Source organism: Colletotrichum tamarilloi (assembly GCF_030869305.1).
Source record: "Colletotrichum tamarilloi strain Tom-12 chromosome Unknown Scaffold_20.1, whole genome shotgun sequence".
Lineage (NCBI taxonomy): Eukaryota > Fungi > Ascomycota > Sordariomycetes > Glomerellales > Glomerellaceae > Colletotrichum > Colletotrichum tamarilloi.
The window spans coordinates 202,367-225,030 of NW_026849403.1; the positions used below are offsets into that span (position 1 = coordinate 202,367).

Sequence of the window (22,664 nt, forward strand, 5' to 3'; positions counted from 1 at the left end):
GTTGGAGGGTCGATTGGGCATCTGTTTACAGGTGCAAAGAGAGGCTATGACGGGTTGATATAACGAGTCGATACAACGACTAGAGGCAAGACTCGCTGAGGAAGCAAAGACGCATACCTTAACTGGAGTTACCTTCAATTTTCATTGGTGTACTCCAAGGAAGCAACTCAACCATAGAATAGGAGCAAGCTCTCAATCCGTACTGTGTAGGCCGCCATCTCAACTATCAAAGATACAGTGCTCATACAGTGTGATCTTCCTACATCCCCAGAGCTTATCGATAAGAAAGGGTACCCCAAGGCCAAGGGTTCACCCACTCCAAGGGCCCAAAGGAGCGGCCAGCCCACTTCATTGACCACGGGTCTTGCGCCACAGGCCAGCTTTTGGGATCGAGGAAGTCGCCTCCAACTCAACTCTCTTTCCTCTTCCACTGGTCCCCGAGTCTCCACGATCTTTGCTGTCGCCGCAAATCACGAAGCCGGAATCCCACACACAATGTTGGACACGTTCGAGATTCTAACCACCTCAGGGGTGGTCCTCTGGTCCAGAACCTATGCGCCGGTCAACCCGTCCGTCATCAACAACTTCATTGCCGATGTCTTCATCGAGGAGAAGGGCGGCGCTGCCTCCAGCCAGTCCGCGGCCAGCAACCCCCCATACAAGCGCGACCAGCACACATTACGGTATACGTTTGTAAAGGAGCTAGGTGTCATCTTTGTGGTATGGAAACCCAACAACATCTGATGCGCCGCACCTTTCCAAGCCATGGTACTAACGAGGTTTGCGAACAGGCTGTTTACAGATCACTACTTCACCTGTCATGGATTGACAAGCTCGTCGACAACATCAAGACGATCTTTGTAGATCTGTACGGAGAGCAATTGACGAAGCCGCACACGACAGTGGTCGAATGTCATAAGTTCGACGAGTACTTTGACCAGCAGGTCAGAGAGCTGGAGACAACGGGAGCAAAGGGCGACTCCAACGTCTCAGAAGCCGACTTCGCAAAGGAGGAGAAGACACTGTCTGGAAACCTCGGCGATGACCCTCCCCTCCCTCCTGGTCTGCACTATAGGGGTAAGCCGAATGCGCCGTGAAGGTGTATCAGTGTGCAAGCAGCTAACAAACCCCCTCCCAGGTCGCGGTCTGAACAGCGCAAACGAAACCTCCAACGACTCGACCCCCATCGCGACGCCCACGACCTCTCGACCCTCGACTCCCGGCACCGGTGGCGTATTAGTAGGCAAGGCCGGCCCCGTCGCCAAGATGTCGCGACGCGCGCGCAAGGCAGGCAACTCTGCGCCCCTTTCTTCTGGCGACGAGTCCGCCGGCAGAAGACCCAAGCCCGCGACGAGATCATCAACGAAGAAGGGTCGCAAATGGGACGCAGATGGCATGGCCGACGAGGAGGACGACGTGGTTCTCGACTACTCGGCTGCTCCGAAGTCGGCGACGAGCGACTCGGAAGCCGAGACGACCGCCCGCTCCTCCGCCGTCGAGCACGTCGATCACACGACATGGGGATCCAAAACGTCAAAGGGTCAATTCGTGCTGAAGGACCTAGACGACGAGGTGCACAACATCCTCGCCTCGGCGCAGGCAAAGAACGACTCTTCCAACCAGACGGAGGCATCGGGCGGGCTTATCGGGTCCGGCCTGAGCACGATCGGAGGCCTCTTCCGCAATGTTGTCGGCGGCAAAACGCTCTCCAAGGCGGATCTCGACAAGGCGATGAAGGGTATGGAAGAGCACCTCCTAAAGAAGAACGTCGCGCGGGAAGCCGCGGTACGGCTCTGCGAGGGCGTCGAAAAGGAGCTCCTCGGCGCCAAGACGGCCAGCTTCGAGAGCATCAACGCAAAGATCCAAGCCGCCATGGAAGCCTCCCTCACAAAGATGCTCACCCCGACCTCCTCCCTCGACCTCCTCCGCGAGATCGACGCCATCACCGCCCCGCCCTCGACCTCCCTTCGCAAGGCCCGCCCCTACGTCATCTCCATCGTCGGCGTCAACGGCGTCGGCAAGTCCACCAACTTGTCCAAGATTTGCTTCTTCCTCCTGCAGAACAAGTACAAGGTCCTCATCGCCGCCGGCGACACCTTCCGCTCCGGCGCTGTCGAGCAGCTCGCCGTACACGTCCGCAACCTCAAGGAGCTTACCGTCCGTGAGGGCGGCCGCGTCGAGCTGTACCAAAAGGGCTACGGCAAGGACGCCGCCACCGTCGCTCGCGACGCCGTGGCTCACGCCGCGCAGGATGGCTTCGACGTCGTCCTCATCGACACCGCCGGCCGCAGACACAATGACCAGCGTCTCATGTCCTCCCTGGAGAAGTTTGCCAAGTTTGCTCAGCCCGATAAGATTCTCATGGTCGGCGAGGTAAGACTCACCCCCCCCCCCCCCTCTCCCTCTCACATCTATAGCCAAACAAAAAACTGACTCCCTCCCCCAAGGCCCTCGTCGGCACAGACTCGGTAGCCCAAGCCCGCAACTTCAACGCGGCCTTCGGCTCCGTCCGCACCCTCGACGGCTTCATCATTTCCAAGTGCGACACCGTCGGCAACATGGTCGGCACCCTCGTCAGTCTCGTCCACGCCACAAACGTCCCCGTGCTCTTTGTCGGCGTCGGTCAGCATTACTCTGACCTGCGCAACTTTTCCGTAAAGTGGGCGGTTGAGAAGCTCCTGAGCAGTTCGTAAGGTTTCGCTTTCTCTCTGCTTGGGGGTTGAAGAAGGCTACAGAGGGAGAGGGAATGGAAGTTGCCTCTTACTTGGGTGTATTCATGTATAAATCACCTTTTAATATGAAATGAGATGAAATGAAATCAAATTTAATCGGGGTTTCCATGGCGAGAACCAATGACACCCCGACAAAAATCAAGTGTTCTGATAGTCTCCATGCGATATGCCTACCTTAGTTATCTCCCAGGTCCCATGAAAACACATTTGTGCAGTCCATGGTTAGCCACGAGCATTTCGCCATACTGACCCTTGATCACGACAAGTCCCGGCAATAAAAATATTCCATTGATCAAGATTGATAAGCCAAATCAGGCGTGCGAATTATTACTATATACTTCTTCGGTGTGTAGTGTAATAGGTAAGTAAAGAGGGGTTGGGCTGCAGTAAACATAACCAGGCCAAGTAAGAGGTAGAAGCAAGCCAAGCCCATAGATAGACCCAGCAAGCCAACACGCCATACTTCAAGCCCTTCAACCCTCCCTTCTCCATTTCATCGTCATTTTCTTTCCCGCTATGCATCGGACCGAAAACAGAAAAAACAAAGGAAATTAAAATTTAGCCCTCTCATCCTCATTCCCCATTGGAGAGGAGATATTACCCCCTCCCTCGTGAGGTATGATTACAAGAAGGTAAAATCCACGATTCTGAGTGTTTGTATATGAAAATCCTCCTCCAATACCCTCAGTGGATTGTAATGTAGTAGAAGTAGTTTTGCGAAAAAGGGGGTATCATCATTCTAGTGTGTCCATTCTTTTGGGCTCAAAAGCATGCTGCGTGATAGAGACAGAGAGAGAGAAAGAGTGACTGCGGCGCGAAAGACAAAGGAAATCCTCCACGGTCCCACGTTTCCTTCCACTCATCACTGCTCCTTCTTAGTCTTCAAAGAAGTCAGTGTCGTCAAAGTCGCCCGGGTGAGCATCTGAGTCGTAGCCGCTTGACCGCATCATCGGAGGAGTCATGGGCTGTTGAGAACGGCTCGACGGACGGCGAGCGGGCGGGCTCTTGAGGGGCATCGGCTCGGATGGCACCTCCGTGATGGACGGTCCTCGGTTCCTGGCCTGTAGTTGCTGAGCCGTGTACCGACGTCCTGTGGTCTGGAACGCCGTTGGTTGAGGTTCCTCAGCGCGCGCAGCGTTCGAAGTAGGGGTCTGACGGAGACCAGAAGCCGGCGGGGTCATCAGTCCGTTGTGGTTGTTGCTGAAAGAGGCCGACGTGGTAGATCGGGACGGGGTGTGGTTGCTATTGACAGCAGGACGGGCCGTAGAGGGCCTACCGCTTCGTCCGCCCGATGCGAAGATGGGCTGTTGCGACTTGCGCCAGTTACCCCAGGCCGCAGCCAGGGGTCCCACAGCTTGAGCAACACGAGGCGATGCAGCCTCCCGAAGTGACTGTGCAATGTTGGGCAGATTGATTGCTGATCCGCCATTCATCGCACGCTCGCGTTCCTGTTCCTCCATTTGAAGGTTGGCCTTGAGACGGATGGACGCATCCTTGACGGCTTCCCTGTCAAAGTCTTCGGCAGAGACGGCAAGGATGATGTCTTGCAAATCGCCGTGTCTCACGGCAAGAAGCTCGCGCAACCAAGTGATCTCGTCGTCACGCTTAGCAATCTTGGTAGGAGCTTCGGGGTCCAGCTTGTCGACGGTAGACTCGAGCTCTTCGATGCGCTGCTCGCGTGCCTGCAACTGCTCTTGCAAGACCATGATGGACTCTCGCAACGCCTGGGGCGAGATCTTCTCTGGGAGGTCCATGGCCTTCGACACAACGGGTGCGGCAGGAGCCACGGCCTTGGGCTGGAAAGATGCGGTGGGGAGAGCGGTTGGCTCGACACCTGCGGACTTGGCAGCTTGAGCGGCAGCGCGAGCGGCTTCCTTGGCGATCTCGAGCTTCTCTTCCAAATGTGCGACACGGTCTTGGAGATGTTCTGTCTTGGACGTGGACAGGCTGAGACGCTCGAGGAGGTGCTGCTCAGTCTTCTGGCCATCTTCGACGGCGTTGCTCAGCTGGCGCTCCCAGCGGGTCTGGAAGTCTTCGAGCTCGTTCTGGTGCTTGCGCTTGAGTTCCTCAATGGCATCGGTCTTGCTGGTCTGAGCCTCCTCCATCATCATCTCAGATTGAGCTTTGGCAGTCTCGACGTCCATGTTGGCCTGATCAACTTCTGCTCTGAGCTTAGCGACCTGCTCCTCGAGTTCTTCACGAACAGCATTGACGTGGTGGTTGGCTTCGTCAATCTCGCGCTGCATAGAAACGCGCGTTCGCTGAACCTCGGCAATGCCAGACTCTCGTGCCTCCTTGAACTCGCTCTGGTATCGCATGGCAGACTGGTGAAGCTTGTGGTTCTCGGTTTTCATCTCGCCAAGCAGACCCTCGAGACGCTTGCACTCATTAACGGCACGCATGCCTTGGCGTTCGCCGTTCTCGAGTCTCTCCATTTCGGCTTCAATCCGTTCGCGCGTACGGGCCTCGGCTTGGAGCTTAGCATCCAAGACCTCTTGACGGGCGACGAGTTGCTGCTCCCGCTTGGTGCGACGAGCATTCTCCTCGGTGATGTCGCGGGCAGCCTTGGCCATGTCTTCCTGGAGGGAGACAAACTTGGCACGCCAGCTTTCCCTGACGCGCTCATTCTCCTGAAGCTGAGTTCCAAGGGTGTCAATGAACTTCTGCATGGCCTTGTTCTCTTGGAGTGTCTCGGTGAGATCGATCTGTTGTCTGCGGGCAGTCTCAACCACGCGCTCTGTCTCGGATCTCCAGCGGTTAGCCTCGTGGGTGGCGCCTCGGACCTCGTCCTCCATAGCGTTGATCTTGTTGGTAAGTTCAGTCTGCGCCTGAGTAGCGTTGGTTTGGGAGGCCTCCATGAGTGCCATGCGCATTGTTTGCTTAGAAGCGGCCTGTTCAAAGGCCTTGAGCTTGTGGTCCCGCTCCTCGACTTCCTCACGGAGACGGACCTCCTCTTCGCTGGCAATACGGAGCAGACGCTGAACCTCAGAGAGTCTATCTTCGGCGGTTCGGCGACCGTCGAGCTCTGCTTGAGTGCGCTCTTCCTGGTGTCGGAGCTTATCCTCCAGGTCGCTAACGCGATGGTCGAAAATGCTCTTGTTCATGATCTCGACTTCAACGCGAGTTTCGGCGGACTGAAGCTTTCTGTCGAGCTCTGCCGCGAGATCTTCGGCGGCGCGGCGGTCGGTAACCTCCTTCTCAGTCTTGCTACGCTCAACATAAAGGCGCTCTTCGAGATCCATGACCTTGGCTTGAAGCTCACTCAACTTGTTGTTGACGGCCTCGTCATGATCACGATCGGCTGTCGGCTGTTGAGACGGGGTTGGCATGCGCTTCTCGACAGCTTCCTCGACAATGTTTCGCAGATCCTCGCCACGGAAATCAAGGCGCATTGAAGCGCCAAACTGCTCTCTCATCTCCTCCAAAGCCTTTAGAACAGCAGTGCTGGAGGGCTCATCGGCAGCGGGGGCTGAAATTTGAGGCACGAAAGAGGCACCACGCTGCTGAACAGCAAAAGCATCGAGTACAGCAGCACGGATTTGTTCCATCCGCTTGTCGCGGCGCGGACTAAGCGAGCGACGAGGCACGGGCTCTTCATCCTCATCATCAGCGTCGCTGTGTTGTATATCGGCAGAGACGCTGCGGCGGACGGAAGACGAAGCTCTTCTGTCGCCCCGGAGAGACTGCTTGATGGACAGTAGAGTCTTCTCAAGAGGACCCAAGCGAGCGGAGAGCAGATCGCCGACGGCTTCGTTGACGCGACCGTCGAAGAACTGAACACGCTGCTCCAACTTGGCTTGTTCTTCGTCGCTGAATGCACCTTCCCAGTCGCTCTGTGCAGCACTCTCTTGGCCAACCAGGTGGGTAATCGGAGCATCGAATGACTGTGCACTCAGTGGAGGATCGACGAAAGGATCTTCCAACTCCGTAGTCGGCATGGCCGAGTTGTCGGTGGGGAGTCCATGGTATTGGCGCATAGGGCTGGAGGTTCTGCTGCGGTATTGGCTGCCGGCCTGCATCTTGTACGGCGACAAGTTGGTAACACCAGCGACCTGGATCTGCCTGTTGGGGCTGGGCTGGTGCCATCTGGCGGCCTCATCATTGGCCTTGTTGACACCAAAAGTCGGGTCATTCTGGTTGAGGTGGTTCATGATATCATCAATCTCCTCGAAAGTTGGCTCATGTTGCTCGTTACTGGCATCAATCGCGGACTTTGACGGGAAGGTGAACTCGTGGGCGTTGGGCTCATCAAGATACTCTTCTCCCTCAGAAACAACATACTCCTCGGGGATCTCTCCCTCTTCCAGAGAGTCTTCGTAAACCTCCTCTCCAGCATTCCGCGCAGGCGATGGAGACGCGGCAAACCGAGACGCAGACAGACCCTTAGTCTTAGGCGGGCTTGCGAAGCGAGAAGCGCCCAGTCCCTTAGGTGCGGCGAACTTGGGAGGTGTCGGGACCCGAGGAGACGGCTCGCGAGGTGGCGAGACCGGGGCTGGTGCCTCGGTGCTAGGCAGGATTGGCTCAACGGTGTCTTCTCTGTCACGCTCGTCCTCTTCGTCCTCATCGGTTTCGGTTGCCGGAGTAGGCGCCCAGCCGCCGCCAGGGATGAAAGCTCTCGCAGTAGCAGAGAGCGACTTGTTGTGGCCCTTCTTGTACGTGTCAATGCCAAAAGGCCGGGCTTCAGCAAAGCTTTGAACATCGTTGTTTGAGTCGAATTCGAAGGGTGCCCAGTTCAGGTGCTGCTGGTCAGGCGAAGTATCCGAGGGGCTAGTAGCCGTAACAGCCTTGGAGTCGGCGGGGTGCTCGGAAGCAACGGTGGAAGACATGGTAGTGTCGGCGGGCGTGTAAGCTTGCTCGTCAGAGGCATCCTGCTCCTCTTTCCTGGGCTGGAGTGACTGCAAGGTCGTGGGTTCGGGCGATGGCTCAGCGAACAGAGGAACATCGTCCTCATCTCCTCTTGACGCCTTTGCCCTCTTGAAGCGAGATTCGTCAATCAAGCGACCATCTGCATCATCCGGAAGATCGTCTTGAGATTCATCATGGTTGTTATCGCTGCTGCTGGGGCGGATAATTGGGACGGCCTTTGACTTCTTGGGAGGCTTGACAATGTCAGAAAGGTTCAGATCAATGTTGCCGAAAATCGAGCTAGTGCGGTTCCCAGCGCTCTCGCTGCCCGACACAGGGCTGGTGACAGAATCCGAAACATTTCCGAAGGGTGTGAAGGCGGGTGCATCCGGTCGAAACTTGGGACCAGAGGCAGAAAAGCTAAAGTCGCTCTGACCAGGCGAGAAGACAGGGGCGGCCGCATTAATCTTGGACGACATGGACCCTGCACCAAACGAGCCCGCTGACGGGGAAGTGACTGACGGAGCGAATGATCCACCACCAGCCTGGAAGACTGAGGGCTGGAAGCTGTTGCTACCAGCACCAAAAGTGAAGCTCGTCTTTGACTCGTGTCCTGGGTTAAACTTGAACTCGGGTGCCTTGACGTTGAGCTTGGATAGCGAGGGCTTGCTGGCATGGCTGGGTCTCCTCGGCATGCCAGAGTTGCTTGACATTGACGAAACATCGTTCCAAGGATTGCTCGTTGTCGAGAACGATCGCTGGTGCTGCTGCAAGAGAGTCGTGAGGCTGAAATCTTGTACGGGTGTGCCAAGATTGCTAGGGTTGGTCTCGATCTCCGCCGCCTCATCGATCCGCTGTGCGTCAACCTCGTGCCATCCGGCCAAACTGTCGCCGCGGGGTCGGGTCTCGTCATGGTGAGAGAAGAAGTTCTGGGACAAAGAGTGGCCACGGCTGTGAGGGCGCGGGTGGTGAAGGACAGGGCCATCGCCGCCTTGAGGACCGAACTGCTTGGGAAGCTGCTGGGGCGCCTGGAACTGGACCGATGCTTCTCTGGCATGCGCAAGAGGCTGCTGTTGCGAGAAATTGGCCAGCTGCTCAGCCGCAGCTTCCTCGTTATGGGGGCTGTAGTCCTCGTGCTCCAACTCGTTGCGCATCTGCTCCTCGAGGTGGTACTCGGCCTCGTCAATCTCTGCCTGGAGGTCATCGTCGTTGATTTGTGCAGGCTCTGCGGGCTTCATGGACGTCTCTTCGTGTGCCTCCTCCTCTTCCTCTTCGTCTTCTCGCACCTCTTGCAGACGAGGTGATGCGCGCGCGGGTTGCTGCTGATGCTGCATGAACTGCTGATGAGGCATCATGGGGTACTGCAAAGATTGGTGACGCTGGTGCGCATTGAAAGCAGGGCTGCCAGTCGGCGCAAATCCTTCGGGCATAAAGGGGGAGACTGGAGAGAGGATTCCGTTCAGCAGATTAGGCGACTCTGTTCTATGCGGACCTGGCCAGCCTAGAGGCGATGGTTGACCTGGCATCTGGAAAGGCGAGTGGCCCATGGGAACCGAAATTGACTGTCGATTATTGTACTTGGCAGGGTGACTGCCGAAGCCAATGGGCGAAGCCATGCTCGGGCTGTGACTGTGGCCTGCAGAAGAACGCCCACCGGGTATGAACTGTGGGGGGAACGGATAGCCTTGCACATGGTTGCTCGACGCTGATGATGTAGGCAATGGTGGAGAGAATGGTAAAGGCGGATATTGCGCAGAGGCCTGTCGGCTGGGCTGTGATACTGCAGGCGATATTGAAGGTGCCGGGGGATCGTCGTCGCCGAATGACACTCCAAGAGCTCGCAACTTGGCTTCGTTAAGCTCATTGACATAGTCTCTCCAAGCTGCATAACAGTTAGCATTCCTGTTGCCTTCCCTCTGCGCGATGTAGACTTACCATTCAAATCAGGCAATGTGACTTTGTATGTATGTTGCGCACGCTCTCGAACAAGGTCCTCGGGGCTAGGCCAAGCGTCTCGACTCTGTGAGTATCCAGTAGGGACCTGGTACGTGCCCTCTGCAAGATCTAAATCGAAGCCACTGATATCGTATCCAAGCTCTTCCCACGATCTAAACATGCCCTCGATTTCGTTCTGGTTCAACGGCTTGGGCGCATGGCCAGGGCGTCCGCGTTCCTCGTCTTTGGGAAGAAGAACCATAATATTCTTGCCCTTCCACGGGATCTTCTTCTTCACCCGAGGCGTCATGCTGGGCTCTTTGATTGTCACTCTGGCCGATGCACTCCTCATTGGTGTAGTTGGCGTCCTCGCCGTGTTGCCGACAGCGGCACTAGCGCTCCGTCTGGGGGTTGTGGGAATTGGTGGGAGCTCTGGCAGGTCGCGGGCCAAGTCAGCCTTGGAGAGATCTGGACTCTCCATCTTCGCGTTGGTTGTCTCGTCTCGAGGCTTCACGTCTTCTTGCTTGAGGGTCTCAACGCTGGATCGGGTTCGAGGATAGCGAGGTTCCGTGAGCGATGCGCGCGTTAGGCGTGGTCGGGCTCTAGGGGTTCGCAGAGATTCCTTATCGTGCCAAACAGCTTCGTCGCCAGATCCTGAGCCGCTCAGTGAAGAGTGCTCGCTTCCGTCGCTGAACCAATGTCGGCCCTCAGTATGATCACCCGCCGTGTGCTGGCGAATCCAATCTTCAGTCAATCGTCGCGCAGGTCTCCGAGCGCGATTAGCGAGAACTTGAGCTGCGCTGAGGTAGGGCTCGTGCGATTCGTCCTGTCCGAGCGAAAGCGCTGGTGGAGGTCGAAGAAAGGGAGTGCTGATAGCAATGTGATGGATAGGCGAGCCTTCGGATTGATCGCTGCCAATGCTTTCGCGGCGAATGAGGTTCGTCTCTTCAGTTGAGTAGGGCGAGCCCCAGCTGGCTGTCACGTATCTCTCGTCTTCTTCGGGATTGGATTGGTTTTGACTTCTGAGAATTTCCCGAGCTCGGTCGGGGAGTCTGGGCGCGGGTAGCGAAGGCAAAATTGGGGAGGACCCAAGGTCCTCGCCGTCGGCAGCTGTGGACGTCGATGAGAGGGCGGGAGACGTTGGCGGCGAATTGAAGGATGAACGATTAGGTCCTGTGCCGTCCTGTGCGGATGCAGCAGGAGGAGAATGGGATTGCTGGGAAGAAGACGTCTTCGTGGGACTCTGTTTCAATCAGGAATGGGCCCAAGAAAAGACGTGGCGTGGTGAGTGGACGTTCAAGGTATCCGTACCACGCCGGGAATGTAAAGTAAGGTTAGGTGAGGATGCGGTGAGGTGTAGCTTACCACGGTGAGATCAGCGCAGACGATGGGAATCGTCTGCAGCCAAGTCTCTGTGTATTCGCGTCGAGGACCCTTTCTTCAACAGCCCTCAAAAATCGGCATGCACACACAACGAAGCAGGCCGCGAGAGAAAAAACGAAGGGAACGGACGGGCGCTGTCGAGGTTGTTGACAGGAATAAGGGGGTGGAGGAGAGGCGGCCCGTGTGATTGGGGATGGATGAGTGTGTATATTTGGGGCCGATGGGTGGTTTTTTTGGTCGCGACGCGTATCCGCAGGTAGCCCAGGTATTTTTTGTTAGGCGGACAGGGAAGGGGACCTGGACACAAAAAAAGGATAGCCAGCAGAAATAAGGTATTATTTTGCAGGTAGTGACCCAGTGCAGGGATTAGAGGGACGGGGGGGCCGTTGCAGAAAGGAACTGAGAGAGGGAAATTATTGACTAAGGAGCGACATGAGAAGAGAAGGCAGACAGTGGCAGCACGCGGGTACCGGACGCATCGGGTTACAGGTTGAGCTACACGTATGATGGCGATTCCGTCGATATAGCACGATGCTGCCGGCTTTGGTGGAGAGACAGATGAGAGGAGAGGATGGAAATGTCGATAAGGTACGTGTTGTGTCAGGAGCAAGGTGGTAAGTCAGTGAGGACTGGACGGGATGGCGAGGTTAAAGGCAACCCGGAAGGATACATGGGAAGCTAAGGTAAGAGTTATTGCCTAGTTTTCTTTCCAAATTTCTCGTTAGAGATGGTGCCGGCCGGTTAGGTAGGTGGTCAAGACTTAGGTTAAGTGTACTCTCCGGACGGTTCATTGGAAGGCCAAGAAAATGAAGGGACTCGATGTACATGCACAAGATTGGGAACGCGGTTTTGACAGGAATGGCAAGGTACAGGTACGCGCACGGGAAGGAGCAGGTACAGCAGAGCTAAGGCACGACCGCCAGCCGAAGACAGCTCACAAAATGCTGCCTTAGTCTCGCTACATAACTCAGTACCTACACAGTACATAGCCGTACCTTACCTTTAGGAGTACTGCCTAGGTATTTAGGCAACTTGGCAGACTTTCTTGGTTCTGTTACCTAAACGTTCGACACATTTGTTGAACAGACACCGTCAGGTCCCTCAATACAGTGACAACCACGACAGTATAGTTCATCTGCACCGGCACGAATTCGTGGAGACTCGAGAAGACAGAGGAAGGGATACCTCCGCCTCAGGCTTTCGGGTTCGAGTAAACGTGGGGACCTTGGTTCGGTGGTCCGTCACCAGTGGCACGATGGGATTGGCCGGCTTCAACTGGGCACTCCACGAAAGACAGCTGGCATTTTCTGCCTCTGACTTTCAACTTTGGGGCCCTTCTTTTCCACTGATCCAGCCAACTTGCGAGCACATGAACGAATGTCATTGGGAAAACGGGGCAGACAAGAGTGACAAGCTTGGAAGAGATGGGGCCTCCCCTGCCCGCTTTCCAATGAGATGGACCGGGGGAGTGCGAGTCGCCAGGGACAGGCTGTCCAATCCACACGATTCCACTCACCACGCACGGGGCGAAGAGGGACGACGACGGCACGATGGGCCACTCAGCGGCCCAGCTTTGTTTTAATGAGAGTCCACGGGACCGAGCTATGACCAGCCCAATCTCGCCTTGTTTGGCTGATACTCCAATACATCCAACACCCCATGATTGTACACTAGAAGGAATGTACTCTATTATCATCGACCAATTACCCCCGGAAATCGCCTCCCCTACTACTGCATCGCATCTGGAGCTATGGGTGATTTCCCGCCGGATGAGAGGCCCCGCTGCTTGGATTCCTAGACGACATCGTATTTGCCAATGGCTCGAATGTCCGGCCCGTCACGCTCGTGCTCAGATTGCCAGATTGCTTACATTATGTCTGTCTACATTGAAAGGACAATTCTGTTCGGCTGCAAGCAGCTTCCTGGATCCAAAGGAACACTGTTTTTACATAGCTACCGTTACTACATTCAGCGTCAAAGTTGGCGTTGGCATACTTATTACTTCGTCAAAGAACGCCATGCCGCCAATATCCAATATCGCAGACTCGAACTTCTAGAATAAACGTGGAAGGTATAACAAGCCATATTATGATTCCTTGTCCTATCTAGTAGTAGCGTCCACTAACTCAACAGCTTAACATCAAAGTACCACCAAAGTAAACCTGCATGACGGGAGCCCCAACTTGTCAAATTACTGCTGTCATCCGTCCGTCCATCCCCCATAATCCCCCTGAATGCACGTTTTTCTCCCACGACACTACTGCAGTTTCGGTCCAAACTCGAAAATATGCAGGTACAGATCTCCAGACCTTCATCGGAGCTGAGTGTCGTCGATTCGTCTCGTCTCATCCTCGGTTTCTATCCCTTCCTACTAGATTATCCGTGAGAAGCTCTCCTGCATGTCATCAGGTGGCAGGTAAAGGTCTGCATAGTCTAATGAGCCTAGTTTTGCCTCAACCTCTTGCACTCTCCCCCTTAGCCAGGCACAGGAAAATCGCCTTTTCGATTGTGAGGTTACGATTCATTGACCCAAGACAATACTCCATATTGTCTTGCTCCCTTGGAAGCCGGCCACAAAACGCGAAAACCGAAAAAAAAAAAAAAAAAAAAAAAAAAGGCTCGGGGCAAAACCAAAGGCAGGTTGGTAAATTCCCCGGAACAGCGTTGAACCTGGGGGACGTGTTTAATTAGACGAACGGATCTTAGTGCCCATGTGGTTTATTTCGAGAAAGAGAGCCCCTGTCGGCCGTCGGGTCGGAATCTCACTTGTTCCTACAGCTGCTACCTTTTTAGGAGAAGAATTCGATCGAAACGACTTTTCCTCGTTCTTTTGAATAATCTCCATATTTGAGAAACTACGTATAGGTTGGGGGAGGGGGGTTTGGGTTTACTAGGAGTTGGGACGCCAAGAAAGAAGTGAATCCTACCTACAGCCTATGTTGATGTTACCAGGAAGAGGCACCACTTCCTAGTCATTATCAAAAGGCAGGTATGGCTTGGAAACAGCTGCATCCAAAACTATTTTTCTTTTGATTATTTGCTATCAAAAGTGAAGGCATTCCGAGACATCATAATCACGATCACATCTCGCAACAAACGATTCTGGATTGTCGCTTCTCAATATCATCCTAGGATGTTTAGCACCATTGAAATTTCGTCATGATTTATTATTCATGGAATAAGAAGAAGAATAACCTCCACAACCTCATCAACAGCCGAGCGTCATGCCCGCCGTACATCATCCTCGATCTTTGCTTCGAGGAACCTATAACACCAAACTAATCTTTAACATGTACAGCTCAAAATCCCCATCAACACCTCTGCCACCCCCTTTGGCTTGCTGTCCTCACTCCCTAATTCGCTCGTTCCTTTTACCCATCTCTCAGTATACACATGCCGACGTAACTCCATTCACATAGCCTCTTAAGACAGCAATACCATCGTCACCGCCCCCGCCGACAACCAACATGTCGCTCGACCATCTCAGACGAGACTCTCAAGGATCACAAAAGATGTCAAAATCTCCCACCGTACCCGAAAACACGGGGTCGCTAAAGCTCTGCTTTGTGATTGTGTCGATTGTATTTTTGCATTGCTCTGCCGCCTGGTGTTAGTATCGTGGTCCTCACGTGTGAAGGGACCTTCAACTCCAAGAGAGTAACATAAACTCACCAGCTTGCTCGTCACACTTGGTCACCTCAAACTTTTGCGGCCCGTTGTTGGCTGCTTGTGAGCACTTGTTCTTCTGGTTGTCGCAAGATCGGCCCGCGGCGGTGTTGAAGTCGGGCTATAACCGAGCACGCATTAGCACGCTTGCTTCTCATAGCAAACGCACTCCCTTTTCCCCCTCTGTCTCCGGTAGAGAACGTCGGGGATCACGCGGAAGAAACTCACAAAAGTATCACCGTCGACCTCGAACGGTCTACTAGGGTCATTTGACTTGGTAATCTGTAGCCAAGCCACAATAGTCAGCATACAACGTTCCGTCCTACGATTCCCTCATCCTACTCCTGAAACAGCGCCACCCATTGAACGCCACACCGAACCTCTCCCCGGAGCTAAGTGTTTGCGCCCCCCTTGAGGATCTCGATTCTCGCTCGAGTGTTGAGGAGAAGAGCATCCCGAGAGATAGAGATGTAATCACATACCGCTGACGCTTGTACACCGCCCAAATTCCCCTCGAAAGTCTGCAGGTTCTGTGTCGTCTGCCGCGGCAGTAGGCCATACTTCCATCCCATGCGCATCTCGTCGCCGAGGTCCATCGCCAGCACACCCGCCGCCACCACGGCGGCCCCCGATAGGACGTTGAAGAGAGTTGACGTTCTCATTGCTTTCTCTCTAATCTTTGTCATGGACCGACAGTGGTTTGGCGTTTCTCGCTCGCTTTTGTGATGTCCTTTCGGATGTGATTATCGGGTTTGCTCTCCTTCGGATTGATTAATTGATCTCGTTGGTTGCTTTCGTCGAGTATCGTTGCTCTGTAATTGTGATCGTAACCCAATTGGTATCTCTCCCTCTCGTGTCGTAGATAAAGTCTCCTAGCCCCGTCCTTTCACCAGCTCGTCGGATTGAAGTATTAGAAATATGTCGTTGTAATGGTAACTCCGAGGCTCAACCTCGTCGAATCGTAGTATATAGCGTCGTCAACGAAGCGCAGTAGGAGTTGTAGTGTGGATTGGCGACGCGCAGCGCTCGAACGTAGAAAATCGTAACACCGAAAAGACGTTGGAGGAGTAGAAAAGTAAAAAGGAACAACCCAACGTCCGTTCCTTAAACCTTAGCAGCACTTTTTTCCGATTAACAAGCGCCCGCGGCTGCGCTGCGACACACGGCACGGGAGGGGGAAAGTAGGTATTGGAACTGGGGCCTTGCAGCAAGCAGCAAAGGGAACCTGAAACGCGGAAAGAGATCCAACCACGGCTGCCCACAAAAAGCTGGGATGCAACACCACCGCAACACCACCACAAAGCACACCCGAAACACCACTGAGACGGGGAAATCATATTACGGATGGCCTAGCTTTGCTGTGTCCACGTGATATTGCCCAGACGGGACGGCAACCGAAAAGGACGATCATGCTGGCTTGGAGACATGGAGTTCATCAGATGGCAGTTGGCCCCCTCAGATGACGGCCGATCATATCGGGAAAGATAGAATGGAATAGAGTTCAGAGGGAGGAGGGGCTGCAATCAGTCGGTTGAACTCAGTTCTCTCCCTCAACCCCCGGCCACTTCAGCCAACAGGCTTCACTTGCGTCATTTTTGCATGTGGTATGTGCTTCTTCTTTGCCTTTCAATGTTTGTTTGAATTGTTTGAAAGTTGGTGGTCCTGATATTAAAGTTGTATCTTAACGTACGTACAAGCCGACGGGCCTAGAAGGCTGCCCATCAGACTTGCTTGTTGCGGTCTCTGCCATGTGTCTTTGCTGGTATCGATGCCCTGTCCTGATGCGCGACTCGTTTGAAGCCCCACACTAGTCCAGTGAAGTGATCATCCTAAGCCCAGCCGACAAAGAAGAGTAATTTTCAGCCTTCTATGTACATAATTCCATCCATTAGTCCGGAGACCTTGCGATATGCAACCATGCCTGCCATGATGATCTGGCGGCCCTAAACTCCGCATGACTGGTGGAAAGGCCAGCGTAACAAATGAGTAAAAAGAGAAATCAAGGAGTGTGGTATCCGTGTGGAAAGGACTGGGGAATCAACGCTTTCTGTCGCAAGAAACAATCATTGGAAGTCGCAACAACAAACATCTTTAAAAGTTGGACGATGCATTGACTTGTTGGTTCGGCGCGTGGTAGCTTTCGAGAGTCGACTGGAAGGGAGTACGGCCGGAACCAGATCCCTGGGCACTCCCGATCTCGTTCTTGGGCTCGTTGCCGTACTGGTTGTTGTACTCCATGAGGCCATCGTTCTCCTCAGCCTGCTTCTTCTTGCCCCAAATTCTCCAGGCAACAAAGCCCAGGGCACCGAGAACAATGGCACCGCCGACACCAACAACGACACCAATGACAGTCTTGCGAGTCTCGGACGACATGCCAGAGGATGAGTCTCCAGAGTTTGCCTCATTAAGACCGGGCGTGCTCGTGACGGTGGCCTCAGAGGTGAAGGAAGTTGCGACACCAGCGGAGTTGGTGGTGGTGATGACGGTCTTGATGGTGGAGGTAACGGGCTCGGCAGTGGTGGAGTGGGTGGAAGAAGCGGCACTTGCGCTGGTGGTCCCGTCGTTGTTGCTGCCAGCAGATGTGGTGCTGGTCTTCAGGGTTGTAGGAGCAGCCGTGGCTCCTGGTGTTGTGCTTGATGCAGGCGCATTGGCGGATGTGGTCGGGTCGGCAGCGGGAGATGTGGTAGTGACAACGGCGACGGTGGTGCTGGTGACCGGAGCAGCAGTCGTTGTTGTAGTTACGGCAGCAGCAGATGTGGTGGTTTGAGCAGCGGCAGTCGATGTGGTCTCGGCACCGCTGGCTGTTCCTGATTGTCTCTTAAGGAGGCCATCGCGGGGCTCGGCTTTGTTGAAGTTGAACCATGACGCCTGAGCGACCGAGGCGAGGGCGAGGACCTGAACGGCGCGTTGGGGATGCATCGTGACTGTGGTGGATGACGAGATTCACGGTAGGTGGTGCTTCAAGAATGGATATATCAAGTCAGCCGACTGTAGAAATAATTCTCTCGGTCGGTCAGATAAATTGAAGATCGTTCGTTTGTGTGCCGACAACCAAATTCTTTGGTGGTGGTGTCAAAGACACAGGGTTCTGAGATGAGTCGAGTCGGTTCGTCTGGAATTCTCGGAAAGTTCTTACGTGCCGGGTGGGTACGAAAATAGGAGGGCGGCACGGGTCAGGGTGGGAGGACGGAAGCGACCGGTAAGTTGACAAAAGGTAAAAGGCGATTTTGTGTTGGTTGTGACGCGGAAATCACTCGGAGTAAAACGAGAGGAATGAATCAAAGGTGACGATAGGGAAAAGCGAGTGAATGGTTTTTATGAAGTGAGGGATGAGTTGGGATAGGTTTTGAGGTGGGTGGTCGTTGGAGTGGAACGAGCGGGAGGTCAGAAAAACAAGACTCGTATTCGAGCTGGAGCGGCGTAAGAGGGTGGTCAGTGTGAAAAGGCAGGTGCGGTTGCCAAGTGGGCAGTCACTGGTGGGTTACTGTGTACGCAGTAGAGCGCTGGGGACAGGTCCACGGGTCCAGGCAGGTACCAGGGATGCAGGGCCGGGCCACTTCTTCTTTCCTCCGTCGCACTGTCCGTGACCCGTGTGGTGGCTGTTCTTGGCTTCTTCCTGGGCCAACAAGCGTCAGAAAAGGGAACCTCAAGTCTCCAAGCAGAAAACTGCCCAGCAACGTTGCGCAGGGGGGGACAGAACTTAGAGGTAGGAGGTCGAGCCGGTAGCGACCGGGGTGAGTGGCTGTGGATGCTTGCCAGATTCTGGTGCAAGGGACAACGTGGTGGCGGTCTGACGGCCTAAGACATCAGGTTACCCATCTCAGATTTGCCCGCTTCTCGCACGATGAGAACTTTTGATTGGCCAGACGGCTTGAACCCTGGGCCCGACACGGGGCACTGTGGCACACGACGATCAATGCTAAAAGGTACGTACACAGTACGTCTCTCTCGTTTCCTTCGTCTCTCGGCGAATCAGAAATGGCTTCACCCTCAGACCCTTCGTTGCCCTCCTGAAGTCTCCCTCACCCTCACGGCCTCACCTCTCGAAATTTACACGGCTCAGCCTCCAGCTCACTGCTCACGACCCTTTGCTCAAACGCTCAGTCAAATCGTCTATTCGCCGCCTCCAACAGTCCACGACATAACCGAGGATACCGCCGAGCCTCTTAGGTCAGTGGGAGTTGTTGGATCACCCCAAGGAAGCAGCCCAGCTGTCAGCAGTCTTTAGCGGCCGAATGGTTGGTGCCCATGAAAAACGGCTTGAACGGCCCCTTCTAGCCCGTCAGATGGCTCCAGACTTGAGAGACTGGTCCAGCCCGCTGCGACCGCTGACTCTGCCGCATTCCTTGTAGCCGTTGGCGCCGACTGAGGTGTTTGCCATCAGGAGCTTTTCTCTGCAAGCCGCAAGCCCCAAACGTTTGAATGCAGCAAACCGATTTTGCATGGCGCGCTTTTCCTTTCATCAGCAGACAATGAACATCCCAAAAATAACCATGGTCTGTCTGTCTATTGTTCAACAAAAACTTCTGTCGACAGCAAAGAACCGTTGACTACACCACTGACATAATGCAGGACACCATGAACTGCCGTTGCAGTCGCAGACAACCATGACGATGACGATGGGATAGGCATCAGGCTTTGTGCTAGTCTGTCTAATCCAGGATGGAAAGGAGCGACAATCATATGGCATGTGCCGTTGGGTCAAACCCTTCATAGATGCTTAAAACCAAGCATCAGCAAAAGCAAGGCATACAAACGCACACATGGATTGCCAGCCGGCACCAATGGAACGATGGCACAAAAAAAAATACCAGGGCAATATTGAAGCAATGAAGCCACTGGTTGTCCCCATCCACGGCAATGCAACATGCCTGCCCAGGGCCGATCTTGTCTCTATTTTCAGCATCGACCCGTCGCTCTTTGCTCCAACCGCCTCCGCTTCTGCCAGCCTGGCGTGCCAAACCCGGCCAATTCTCCTTCAGGGTCTTCCAAGCACGTCTCCACCGTCCCCCGGGCCCCTCCCAGCATTCGTCATTCTTCCCGGCCCCGTCCAAGAATCCGGATTCCACAACTTTTTCCAGAACTCGGCATTCGTCGTCGCACCACGCATGCCCTACCGTACGCAGTATGCTAATATGGATGCCGACAACAACCCTAGAGTATGTGAGGGGTCAATGGGGAAGGGGTCAAGAATTTCTCGGACGATGGGCATCGCCTCACTGGGCCATAAGATTTGCCTTCCGCGGCGGCCGACGTCACTTCCGCGCTCGAGGGTCTTCGCAATTCACCGAGGGCCCCTGCAACAACAATCAACAGGACTACTGTTACAGTACGGCCTGCAGGATGACGATGTTAAGAATACCGTTCAGACTGCGCCCGAAGCATCTCGAACTGTCAGCGACAGCTCTGCTTCAGCCCTTTTGTTGGCATGCAGCTGATGCCCCGTCATGCGTCATTTTCCCACCCAATGGCCAACCTCCAGATGAACCACCCAGCTAGCAGCTGTTTGAAGGAAGCTGAGAACTCAACGAGTGCGTTTCGCCTAGCTTATACAGTTCAGGGTACCCTTTATTCGAAGCTCTGTTTCCTAGCGCCCTTGTCATGGGTTCCCCTTCTTCCCACATCCCGGCACAGTGTCTACGCTCCGTCCATGGAGGAGACTGGAGACCCTTGCGTACGGATACAGAGCACAAGAGGCAACCGATGGTAGAACGATAATCCGTCCGCAGCAAGCATCATTTCGGATCCAGGTCTGCCCTTCCGCGGATCTCGGCGTCGGAGGACCCGCCTACTCACGGACACCCGCATAGTGCAACGGTGATGTGAAGCATTGCATTCCAGCTTACAGCCTCCCGGTGTCAACCCACGCATTGAACCCTTAATCGTACACTAGAAGTGTGCGTCGCCTCTCGATACAGTGATACGATTAACCAACCATACAGCGGTGAATATCTGGAGACGAGATTGCTTTATTTACCAAAGTCCCTTTGCGTGTCTCTCCTTGAACTTTTTGCATGTTTCAGCGGGGAGTTTATAATAGTCGAGCTGCCTATGACAGCTAGCTTAGGATCTCGCCCGCAGGTGAATACATCATCAGACGGTAATCATTTAGGTGTTTCATTTTGCAGTCTACTTTAGCACTCTTTGTTGACTTTGCTATATTACTGACGAGTCTCGCAACCCGAAAACATTACCTGAGCCAGAACTCGCTTGTATTATCAAAAGACCTTGCAACGCCGCAAAAATGTGTAGCAGACAGGGCGATGGACCATTTACAATACACACGTCATTGCTGTTCAATCCAAGGAAAAAGACCTTTGACAAGAATATTTCGATTGTCATCGATCCAACGAACGGCGCCATTGCAGATGTGTATGACCGGCAGCGATCCAAACATGTCGAGTTGACAAGTCATGATATAGATCTGCGAGGGAAGGTTGTGATGCCAGGATTTGTCGACGCGCATACACACGTGTTTCTTCATCCATACGAGTGAGCCTCATCATCGTGGCACAAGGTCCTTGATTCATCTAACCTTGGCTAGTGAGGCTTCATCGACGGTCCAGATGCGCGACGAAAGTGTCGTCGAGAGAATCGTTCGTGCTACAAATCATCTCCGTGTTGCCCTTCTGTCCGGTTACACCACATACAGAGATTTGGGCACCGAAGGGCTGCGCTCATACGACGCAAACCTGAGAGACTGTGTTAACCGAGGTCTGGTACCCGGCCCGCGACTCTTCGTGGCCACCGAGTGTCTCGCCAGCACTGGGTCCTACCAGGTCCGTCACGAGAACTCGTGGGCGAAACTACCGCGCATTTCGGACCCGTGCGACGGTCAGGTAGGCGTGACACAGGCTGTCCGGCGTCGTGCGGCCGATGGGGCGGACATCATCAAGTTCTACGCGGACTATCGGCGCAAGGTGATGCGATTCCCAAATTCAAAGGAACCAATCCCGTTTCTTCCCTCGGAGCCCAACCCGACTGTGGTGATGTTTAATCAAGAGGAGATGGACGCCATCGTCAAGGAAGCCAAGCTAGGCGGGCTACCCGTGGCGTGCCACGCAGGGTCAGCCAAGGGCGCACTCATGGCTATCAAGGCCGGCGTCGACACCGTTGAGCACTGCCAAGAGGCCACCGATGAGGTCTTTCGAGAAATGGCGCGCCGTAGTACCATCTTCGTCCCGACGCTCGGGATCATGAAGACTTCGCCTGATTTCAGCAGCATCGCGAAGAAGACCAAAAGGGCACACGACCTCGGTGTGCGTCTTGCTGCCGGGGGCGATACCGGAACATTTCCTCACGGGGAAGGTGCTTTTGAAATGGAACTCATGATCCAGGCCGGGGTTCCCGTCGTGGATGTGCTGGAAGCATGTGTGATGGGAGGCTGGGAAAGCTGCGGTAAGGAGAAGAGCGGCTTCTACTTTGGTTCCATCGAGAAGGGCTACCGAGCCGATATCATTGCCTTGGACGCGGACCCGAGAGAAGACGAGGGAGCCTTGAGGAAGGTCAGCTTTGTCATGAAGGACGGCAAGGTCTGGAAGAAGGACGGGCGAGCAGTCGGCTTCTTCGATGAGCAGACGGTTGATTCGAACCCCAGCACCGATGAGGAGTCGGATTGGACTTTTGTTTGACATGGCGTCATATGAGCTTCATTGAATTCGATTAGTCAATTGCTTGACCGCTCCAACTGGCCGTGATGAGCAGCAAGGTTACATTGCGCTGGCCGGATCATCACCAACAGGCGATGGATACGAGCTTGAATGCGACCAGACAGTCGTAATCAAAGAAATTCTGGCCTTCGGCACTTGATATATCGGGAAGCCCGGCTCTGCGGACAATAAACGGGCATCGCGTTAATTGATCTCGAGATAGGTCACCGGAGACGATCATCACTGGCTCATACGCCTGTTTTCCGTCGCATTTTACAGTCGGATCTGCCTCCGCACACAATCGGCCGAGATTATTCCTGGTAAAGCAAGTCAAGGACGTCAAAGGAGGGGTTGTTGGAACCGCTTCCTCCACATGCTCCAACGATCGCTACCACGTCTCCGCACGGCTCGCGCGGGCTAAGCCGGCGAAGCTTAATCCCCAGCCAACCTCTTT

At 54.4% G+C, this 22,664-nt stretch overlaps 8 protein-coding genes across 8 annotated transcripts; 4 read left to right on the plus strand and 4 right to left on the minus strand.

Annotated features, from left to right (window-relative positions):
* Positions 1–210: 210 nt before the first annotated feature.
* On the plus strand, positions 211–2,693 carry CTAM01_06875 (SRP54-type protein; the record flags this gene model as incomplete). Its single annotated transcript, XM_060522901.1, has 4 exons — positions 211–720; positions 792–1,077; positions 1,139–2,373; positions 2,448–2,693. Coding segments are annotated over 4 exons (2,277 nt in total), but the record flags the coding sequence as incomplete, so codon positions are not given.
* Positions 2,694–3,607: 914 nt separating this feature from the next.
* On the minus strand, positions 3,608–11,686 carry CTAM01_06876 (myosin class II heavy chain; the record flags this gene model as incomplete). Its single annotated transcript, XM_060522902.1, has 4 exons — positions 3,608–9,459; positions 9,513–10,728; positions 10,878–10,924; positions 11,671–11,686. The coding sequence occupies 4 exons, from the start codon at positions 11,684–11,686 to the stop codon at positions 3,608–3,610; spliced, it is 7,131 nt and encodes a 2,376-aa protein (XP_060382404.1).
* Positions 11,687–14,391: 2,705 nt separating this feature from the next.
* Positions 14,392–15,223, minus strand: CTAM01_06877 (uncharacterized protein; the record flags this gene model as incomplete). Its single annotated transcript, XM_060522903.1, has 4 exons — positions 14,392–14,492; positions 14,568–14,682; positions 14,790–14,843; positions 15,044–15,223. The coding sequence occupies 4 exons, from the start codon at positions 15,221–15,223 to the stop codon at positions 14,392–14,394; spliced, it is 450 nt and encodes a 149-aa protein (XP_060382405.1).
* A 315-nt stretch (positions 15,224–15,538) lies between these two features.
* Positions 15,539–15,898, minus strand: CTAM01_06878 (uncharacterized protein; the record flags this gene model as incomplete). Its single annotated transcript, XM_060522904.1, has 1 exon — positions 15,539–15,898. One exon carries the CDS (start codon positions 15,896–15,898, stop codon positions 15,539–15,541), a length of 360 nt encoding a protein of 119 aa, XP_060382406.1.
* A 754-nt stretch (positions 15,899–16,652) lies between these two features.
* Positions 16,653–17,480, minus strand: CTAM01_06879 (uncharacterized protein; the record flags this gene model as incomplete). Its single annotated transcript, XM_060522905.1, has 1 exon — positions 16,653–17,480. One exon carries the CDS (start codon positions 17,478–17,480, stop codon positions 16,653–16,655), a length of 828 nt encoding a protein of 275 aa, XP_060382407.1.
* Positions 17,481–18,477: 997 nt separating this feature from the next.
* On the plus strand, positions 18,478–18,930 carry CTAM01_06880 (uncharacterized protein; the record flags this gene model as incomplete). Its single annotated transcript, XM_060522906.1, has 3 exons — positions 18,478–18,487; positions 18,578–18,731; positions 18,840–18,930. The coding sequence occupies 3 exons, from the start codon at positions 18,478–18,480 to the stop codon at positions 18,928–18,930; spliced, it is 255 nt and encodes an 84-aa protein (XP_060382408.1).
* A 460-nt stretch (positions 18,931–19,390) lies between these two features.
* On the plus strand, positions 19,391–19,999 carry CTAM01_06881 (uncharacterized protein; the record flags this gene model as incomplete). The annotated part of the gene is made up of 2 exons (XM_060522907.1): positions 19,391–19,720; positions 19,892–19,999. The coding sequence occupies 2 exons, from the start codon at positions 19,391–19,393 to the stop codon at positions 19,997–19,999; spliced, it is 438 nt and encodes a 145-aa protein (XP_060382409.1).
* Positions 20,000–21,127: 1,128 nt separating this feature from the next.
* Positions 21,128–22,192, plus strand: CTAM01_06882 (amidohydrolase; the record flags this gene model as incomplete). Its single annotated transcript, XM_060522908.1, has 1 exon — positions 21,128–22,192. One exon carries the CDS (start codon positions 21,128–21,130, stop codon positions 22,190–22,192), a length of 1,065 nt encoding a protein of 354 aa, XP_060382410.1.
* Positions 22,193–22,664: the final 472 nt, after the last annotated feature.